The 8683-nt window shown below is 35.0% G+C and overlaps 2 protein-coding genes across 2 annotated transcripts; both read right to left on the bottom strand.

Annotated features, from left to right (window-relative positions):
* Positions 1 to 4: 4 nt before the first annotated feature.
* Positions 5 to 5284, bottom strand: LOC106162233 (neutral cholesterol ester hydrolase 1). Its single transcript, XM_013539447.2, has 6 exons — positions 5097 to 5284; positions 3808 to 3951; positions 3298 to 3432; positions 2633 to 2756; positions 2170 to 2233; positions 5 to 1832 (listed from the first exon to the last, which is right to left on the bottom strand). The coding sequence occupies exons 2-6, from the start codon at positions 3949 to 3951 to the stop codon at positions 1055 to 1057; spliced, it is 1245 nt and encodes a 414-aa protein (XP_013394901.2). The 5' UTR covers positions 5097 to 5284; the 3' UTR covers positions 5 to 1054.
* Positions 5285 to 6025: 741 nt separating this feature from the next.
* On the bottom strand, positions 6026 to 7016 carry LOC106162211 (small ribosomal subunit protein uS17m). The gene is made up of 2 exons (XM_013539392.3): positions 6798 to 7016; positions 6026 to 6668 (listed from the first exon to the last, which is right to left on the bottom strand). The coding sequence occupies exons 1-2, from the start codon at positions 6918 to 6920 to the stop codon at positions 6294 to 6296; spliced, it is 498 nt and encodes a 165-aa protein (XP_013394846.1). The 5' UTR covers positions 6921 to 7016; the 3' UTR covers positions 6026 to 6293.
* Between the last annotated feature and the right edge of the window lie 1667 nt (positions 7017 to 8683).

Raw genomic sequence — 8683 nt, 5'->3', positions numbered from 1 at the left:
TTGCTTGGCATATCACTTATTTACCCATTTTATTTAACATTGGCAAACAAAACAATTCTTTACAAATCAAGCTAACAAAACAAATATAACAGGTTTATTTTTTTAAATACATATTAGTAATTAAATGATATAAATTTAATACTTTCTCCCATGATATCTAAACAGTATATGTATAGATGTATATTTGAAAAGACAACATGGAATTATCTTTAATGCAAAAACCCTTTATATCACAGCATGATTTTACATCATTGGAAATATTTAACATAAAATTAATAGTTTGTAAATGGCAATATTTTTAATACTTTCATAATACTAGAGGAGTCCATTTCATTTTGGCTAGATGAAAATCTTTGCAAAAAAAATATGTACAGTCCTATCTGCTGCCTGTATACCTGAGGTACACTACGAGACCTGTATACCTGAGGTACACTACAAGACCTGTATATCTGAGGTACACTGCAAGACCTGTATACCTGAGGTACACTGCAAGACCTGTATATCTGAGGTACACTACAAGACCTGTATATCTAAGGTACACTGCAAGACTGTATATCTGAGGTACACTGCAAGACCTGTATATCTGAGGTACACTGCAAGACCTGTATATCTGAGGTACACTGCAAGACCTAAAAATTATCTATACAGATAAGTTGTTTCACCGTCTTAAAATGATACATTTGTCAACAGTAACATGCAAAGGGAAATACACACTAAGCTTTTTGAGCCATTGTAATTCCTAGGTATTATATATAAATATAGGAAAAAAAGGAATGATTACGCTGAGATCACAAAAACACCACTTCTGTCTGGGCTGCCAGATGAGGTATCATTTTGTCTGTCTTTTATTAATCTACCATTCTACAGAACTTGGGAGAAAACAACCAGAAAAATATTTGTGTATAAATCATGTCAGCTTATATTTATTCCTTGCATTGCAAGTGAAGATATGCCTTTATTTTTGAATCCACTTCTCCAAATCCCACAAATTCTTGCTTGATTTTATGCAATGTTATGAGAGTGGGCTATGTCAGCTGATTCCCATTACTTTTTTTTATAGGTGATCCGTTAAAAATGTAACCAGGTCTTTTACTGCTCTCTCAGCAATTTCTAATTTAAATGGACCGCCACTGAACTGCAAGAATACATGGAATGCTGGGTAATCATGAAGTTTAATCATGACGCCATTTTTAGAAAGTCTGTGAGCATACATAATGCCATCATTCTGTAGAGGATCATACTTTGCTGTTATGATGTATGCTGGTGCCACCTGAGCTAAGGCCTCATCGTCTGCCATCAATGGTGCAAATAAAGGGTTAGTAAAAATCTTTTTAATTTCCTTTGAAAGATTTTCATCACCCCTACTAGTTTCAACCACATACTTTTTTGTTGAAACAGTTGCTAGATGCTCTGGGATATTAAGTTTGGGGTCAACGTAACTTGCATACTTGGACTTCTTCAGTTTTGGTGATGTATGATTATTAATGAGCAGTGCATCAGTGTAATTAAGAGGAAGACCTGCATATCGAAGGAAAGAGAATGCCAGCACCCTTTGATTTATGAAACCCTGAAAGTACTTTGAATTCTCTTTGTATGATGGCAACTGGAAATCCAAGGCCTGAAGCATGGGGTACATAAGGATCTGCATCTTCAACTGTTGCTTCAGTGTTAATGCCACTGCTGCAGCCAGGTTGCCCCCTGCACTGTCCCCTGCTACAGCCACCCTGCTGCTGTCAATGTCAAACTTGTCGCTGTTGTCAATAATGTATCGAGTGACTGAAAGACAGTCAGCATAGGCTGCAGGAAAGGGGTGTTCTGGTGCCATTCGATAACTGGAAATGTAAATAAAAAGTGGTAATCATTTTTTTTTATTTTCATTTATTTATTTATTTATTTATTTCTATAATTTATTTATTTATTAATTTTTTTTGAGGGGGGGGTGGGGGGTGGGATGCATGCAAATGAATTCAGAGGTAAATTCATGACTGCACAAAATAAATGTACTTTCCAACAAAAATGCAAACAAATGATTAGCATTTTTTACTGACCTAGAGAAAGCCCCCCACCCCCAACCCAAATTACAAAACAGAAAAAGTGCCCACAATCACTGCTGTGTTGTTTAACAATGATGCTGGACTGTATTACAAACTGTGGCTTCATTACACTTACCTTACTGAAAACACCATTGCACCAAGCTCTTTGGCAAGTATTCTCAGAGTTGGTGCAGCAAACTCTGAAATAAATTATGAAATATGTTTCTTATTTACTTTAAGTCAGCAATAACATTTCATATACATAATTATTTTTTTTGAAATGAACAAAAAATCACTGAAGTATATCCTTTAAGTTATTGTACGTAGTGAAAAAATTAAATAAGACCATGATGTTGTGACAAGTCAATAATTTGTTACAGACTACAGAATGTCTAAAATGCTCTTGATATGTGAACAGAACTGGCATATATCAGAAACTTGAGAATAAAAAATGGGTTTATAGTTTATTTGTCAACAAATACAGTATGTGCTCCTTGGTAATTATGAAAAGTACTGACATTTCCAGGAAAACATAAACTTTGGATGGTCTACAGGTATAGTGTCAAACATTGTGTACCTAAAACATATAATACACAAACCTTCTGATAATAAGGCAAATCCTCCTCCGTGGAAATATACAATAGCAGGTCTCTTCCTTCTGTGCTCAGACTGTATGGGTTCAAAGGTTAAGACCTGTAGACCTCTCATTGTTGTGTAGTAAACCTAAAGTCATCGACCATGATTATTATCACAAATTTCAAAGACCTCATTTATTTCAAATTATTTTTTAAAAGATTTATCATTATCACTTACTGGCATAAGTAATCACTTTGATATCAATCTTACCAACTTTTCAAAAACTGAAGTCAGTTTATTTGGATATAAAGGCATAAAACATTTTGGTAAATAATATTAATTCATTCTTTAGGAATGATGAGTATTTGTTGTAATGAGCAATTTGACTTGGTGCAATTTTTTCAGAAATTGTGGAATGACTTGCTTTTTTATACAACAGCTAAATTGATCACTATATCGAAACAGTTAAAGGGCCATAATAACTACTTATTGATTTTTGAAAATTACGATCTTCCTGATGTGACTCTCCATATGACTGATAGCTAATTCCAACCCTGAATTTCAAAGGTCATTAGACACACACACATCTATTATCAACATCCTGAAATGATTCTCAGTGACCTCTGAAACTGTGGGTGGTTTAACTTTATCTGCTTATGACCTGATGCATCTCTTCTGTCACATGTACCTTCACATCCTGGTCTGTCCCTTGTATCCATGGTAACCCAGTATGTAACAGTTTAAATACAGTGTTCAGAATCCAACGTGCCCACGGACGAGTTCTTACGTCTTTGTCACCTGTGACAAACATCATCAGTGAATCCTGTAAAAGTTGAAGAAGGTGGGTATTAAATTGTGTGTATGGTAATTAACGCAGTATTATATAGCTATAAAAGCTCAATGTTTATATCATGTGGATTTTAACATTTTTCTTTAAAGTATGTAAGTCATATCTGTTTCATAAACATGCATTTTAGGTTTGTTTCATAAGGGCTATGACCATTTTTATTACCTGTGAATCAACCAACAAGAAAGTCTGCATGAAAGAGATAATTATGTACTTATTTCTAACCATCTATAATTTTCATCTTGAATTACTTACAAGTACATATTTTCATGCTGTTAAGTCTACTGGTATCTTACATTTGATAGATTTAAGACTATAAATAAATAAATTATTGTCTTTATCATTTATTACCAGTTTTCCAAGACCGCGCAACTTGCCATCCATAATCTTCACTTTCCATGTTTCTGGAAAATCTGAGGGTATGGGGACATCCAGAAAACAATATGTGGCATAAGCTAAAGCTACCACTACTCCTGCTAGCAGTAAGGTCTTCATCTAATGATGGAAAAAATAAAAAATCTGACACTTGATTTCATGTGTATCAGATACAATTGGACACTTTTTCAAGCCAGATACAAGCTATAAAATTATAAAATAAAAAAGTAGGTGGTAAATTATAAGTATCAATCCTTTGCCTAAAAGGGGAGGAGATGGGTGCAGCCAAAGTGGATTTTTTTTTTTTTTTTTTTTTTTTTAGGTTATCATGCAGGGACCACTATACACAAAGTAACATCATTATACATCCTTTTTGTAATTGCACAATAAGTACCCCACATCGCTACTTTCTCCACAGGAAAGAGTCCCCCTAGTAAAAATGCAACATCTAATAACATATGATTAAATAAAAAAATTAATATTCAGTAACTGTTGGGAGTGGACCAAGTAAGAAATGATTAGATTTTCGTTGTGATCCAGCAATCAATTTAAATATAATATTCGTCAATTATTGGTCTGCCTGTCTGTTAGCAAAATAAAGGAAAAAAGTTGATAGTGAATTAAAAGCTAAAAGTGGATAGATTTTGATGTAATATTTGGAAACAAATATATTTTGGTGGTGGTGAATTAATTGATTACAAGTAGTAAAGTCTCTTTGTCTTTAAGCAACACTATAAAAAGGTTATGGAAGGATTTTGATATTTTCATGACAGGTCAAAAATTGACTACGTTATGGTGGTGGTTGATTCATCAATTAATTAATCAATTAATGTTATGATAATTTAGTAAATAATCAGTAAATTGGGAATTCATTAAAAGTAATGCAAGCTTTGTTGCTTTGTTGCTTCTGGGCTCTCCGAGTGCTATTTAGCTCACTTTATATCGATTAGGGGGAGTAACCCCTGGCAGGTAGTGAGGCGGAGCTAGTACATGTAAATGTGGTTACACAAAAAATGACCCCTTATTTCAGACCCGATGTCTGTCAGCGTGCGTCTTCAGTTTCATACCCCGCCCCCCCCCCCCCCCCCAAACTACTGGTAGTATGAACACGACTTTGCAGATATATCGAAAGAAAGGAGAATCTGGCCCGCATCAAAAACTTGGCTTACGCACATGTGTCTCGAAACGTGCAGCACGTTGGGAGGCGTTACCATGCAGGGGCTAGCCAGATGCGCATCATTTCGATGGACTAATTTGAAACTGACCTGAAAGTGTGTTGTAGTTTTCCGCTGTTGGGTCTGTTAAACATCTATTCTAATCAAGGAGGAATATCTGTGTCTAAGTGCCAGTTCGCATTTCAACTCATGAAATGAGCGCACTACAACTTCCAACCGAACTTTCAGTTGTGAAATTTTACCGGTGGCACTCTTTTGTTAGTGGAGGCTCATTTATTCAAAGAGCAATTTTGAGACCCCAAGACTTGAAAAACCATGATCAAATCATGTAAACTTCTGATATATCAGTACAAAATTGTGTTACAAAGATCAAGCTTAGAAAAATAAGATTGTGTTCAATGGCTGAAAACTCATTTTTGAAAATCTTATGTGGAGGTTGGTAAGATAATTTAATGTTAAATGTCTTAATATTGAATTAAAAATAAAAAATGTGATACATGTCCATACTATGTATCCCTTCCAGTTTATTAAATCAAGTGACTGTCAGATTTCTTGGTCAAAGCAAAAATTGTGTGGTGAGTAAAATGAGGAGCTGCACGAACTTCAACCTTAAAGCTACTTTTCAAAAGTGGTTTAATACGTCAGTGTCAGAAAATTATTTTAGGCAAGCAAAGTAAATCATATTGAACTCAATAGTCTGACATATTAAAGTGGGACTATCAGATGCACCATAACAAAAAAAAATAAAAATAAAAACTTTTTTGTTTTTCTTAATTTCAAGTTTTTTAATGGTGGCTTTACAAAATTAATTTAAACAGAAAAAAATGGTATTATGAAATCTCGAGAAATAAAGTAGTATGTGTATGAAAAACATTTTGCTGAAATTGCTTAATGATTTTTTCACTTCAGACATTGCAATCACAACAAACGGATACACAGTAAACAGCAGATACTTGAATTTTCATTGATTTTTTTCTTTGTTTTCTCGATTCATATAAATATGTTTTTAACAATTCAGATTCCTTTCTCTTTATTTATTCATCAAAATATTCTCGGTTATGGCTATCATAACATGAGGAAAAGATTGTTATAATTCATTTTGATAATTTTTTATACAAACTAGGTAATCCTACTTGACCTCTTCTTCAGTACTTCATGAAAACAACCAGGTTGATAAAGTTTAAGGCATCCTTGCCATGTTATACAGTATTTCAGAAAGACCATTACAATTCTTTCTGATCATATTTCCAACAAATTAATCTGAATTAATCAACATTGAAAGTCATATCAAACTGGAGTGCCCTTTTTTTCAGTGTTGTCCTTTTTTTTATAATCTTCAATAACTTTTTTTGCTTGATTTCTCATAAGGTAACTTGTGTCATCTTGATAGTATCCACGGCGGTCATCTTCATAGTTGACATTTGGATTAATAGTATCTTCATCTGCATACTTTGTCCCAAAACATCTTCTTCCTGTCACTGGGTCGAAAGTCTCTCCCACCTTGTACAAAATTTTGGCAATCTCCCTACTTGTCCCCCATGGAGCGTACGGCACCCTCACGTGTTCCTTCTGATTTTTAATAGGTTGATAAAGAACAATGTCCCCTTCTTTGCACTGTAATTCTCTGTCCAATACCCACACATCTTCTCTTTTGTTGAAATACTGAAGACAAGAAGCAAGGTAAGGTTAATGAAATATCAATTAGTACTGTGCCTTAGCTGGCTGTGGTTAATTAAATTTTAACTTTAAACTGTTTTGGCGTGTATCAGTAATTTGTAAAACTGAACGTACCCTTAAAAGCTTCCCGTCTAGCTGCATTCTGATTACTCGAACTTTACAAAGTTTATCCGGTCTTGTGACAATTACACGACCCAGAACTCTTCTAAATGATCTAAAAGAAAATTTTGAATACATCTTCAACAGTACAGTTTGATTTAAAATAATTCAAATATAATTGTCCAAAACACAGCGTGCATAATTTACGACCTTGACTTTGAGTTTTCTTATTGATCTCCACAGGCGAAAGAGCACCATAGAGAGGGGGGAACTGAAAACGAGATAAAACAGATTTTGACATTACTTTTGATTTCCCGTCCCCTTCTTTATCAACGTCATTTTAACCTTATGCAATAATATGATATAAACCTTAAAAGCTTTTAACTTTCTTTTATTTTCACCGTTCCTTAAACGAAAACTAAATTATATATGTGTTTTGCTATAAGTAAGGCCTAATTAACCCAGATAGGCTACTAGTACTACTAGTATTTATAGATAGGTACATTTTTAAAATGATCTTTTATTTGACCCAGACCAAGGAATTTCTTGCTTAGGTAAATTAATTCCGAGAGCCCTTCTTACTGTAGGTCGCCGTGATAATATTATGATGCAATGTGACACCAGCTTCACCTGTCGTTGTGTTTTGGGTTTAGTGTGGTGGTGGTGGTGGTGGTGGGGGGGGGGGGGTCTACTTACGAAAACAATAGTTTTCTTTATTATTTTGTCATTTCATATTTGTCATTTTTCCATTTCATATGAAGGAAAATGAAAGAAAAGCGTTTGCCTTTAAAATTTTTGTTGTGCATGGCGGTGTATTCGTCTATGTACTAACCCCAAAAGGGCCTACTCCAATGCGTTAACCCTTACCTGTAGGCTACTAATCATACGAGAGCCCGGACTTCCATTCCTAGGACTTCCATTCTTATTACACCTGTTTCCCCCATGTGAAAATTATTCTGAAAAATTAGCATTGGGTGTCTTTCTTTACACACACACACCAAAAAAAATCGATAAGGTCTACTGCCATGCTACGATACATTTTGCTCATATTGGGCCTGTTGACTAATATTAAATTTTCAGCATCAAGCCCACGTTCGCTTTTCATGGAATCAGAAGTTAGTTTTTTACGCTAACAAAGACGCGAGACGTCAATGATGTATGAATCATATCATTTTAAATTTCTCATTGTCTATATACACTATATATATATAGCCTATATATATAAAACACCTTGTACCAGGTTAACGACGTGTCTTTCATGTGGTCAGGCCCTTGATAAAGGTTCATATGAATGAGTACATGTAACAAGGACCGTATACAGTTTGGTGTTTTCTAGTATGACTACTGAAAAACACGCTTGGTCTCTTTATTTATTTTGTCGACTGACTTATTTACCAATCAGACTGTTAACAGGGGCGGATCCAGGATTATTTGAAGATTTGAAGGGGGGGGAGGTCCGGAATGACAGACCTCGGATGCGAAGCCAACCATCGCCCCCTTAGTTTGGGGTTTGGGGCCTGTTCAGGGGCCCCGAAAATTTTTTGGTTTTCTGAGGAGCAAACAGTGCCCTTTGGTACGGTTTAGAACTATGATTTAGCTTGTCAAAATTCTAATTTCATGAGGGGAATATTGGTGTGATATATTTTTCAGAAACCGAAGGGGGGGGGGGTCAGGACCCCCCTGAAGTCGACTGTTGTTGATATTATTATTATTATTATTATTATTTTGGGAAACCCTGGCCCTGGTTTCAATATGCAAGAACGCAAAGGCCATCATTTTCCTAACGCACCTGTGACTCTTTTAATAGAGTCTTAACTCCCCCAAATTATCCTGATCACGACTTTTGACTAAGCTTGCTTTTAATGACTTTCTATGCGCGTATTTATATAAGCCATTTGCAT

Source organism: Lingula anatina, chromosome 4 (genome assembly GCF_051362555.1).
Source record: "Lingula anatina isolate TDL-2025a chromosome 4, LinAna3.0, whole genome shotgun sequence".
NCBI lineage: Eukaryota > Metazoa > Brachiopoda > Lingulata > Lingulida > Lingulidae > Lingula > Lingula anatina.
This window is presented reverse-complemented; position numbering and strand designations above follow the sequence as displayed.

Excerpts from the sequence above, each read along its gene's own strand:
- LOC106162233 (XM_013539447.2), bottom strand. The coding sequence starts at position 3,951 with ATGAAGACCTTACTGCTAGCAGGAGTAGTGGTAGCTTTAGCTTATGCC. Across the intron at positions 3,433-3,807 it reads TGCGCGGTCTTGGAAAACTG|GATTCACTGATGATGTTTGT; the intron begins GTAATAAATGAT and ends CAACTTTTACAG. Across the intron at positions 2,234-2,632 it reads ATTTGCCTTATTATCAGAAG|AGTTTGCTGCACCAACTCTG; the intron begins GTTTGTGTATTA and ends AATTTATTTCAG.
- LOC106162211 (XM_013539392.3), bottom strand. The coding sequence starts at position 6,920 with ATGTATTCAAAATTTTCTTTTAGATCATTTAGAAGAGTTCTGGGTCGT. Across the intron at positions 6,669-6,797 it reads TAGACGGGAAGCTTTTAAGG|TATTTCAACAAAAGAGAAGA; the intron begins GTACGTTCAGTT and ends TCTTGTCTTCAG.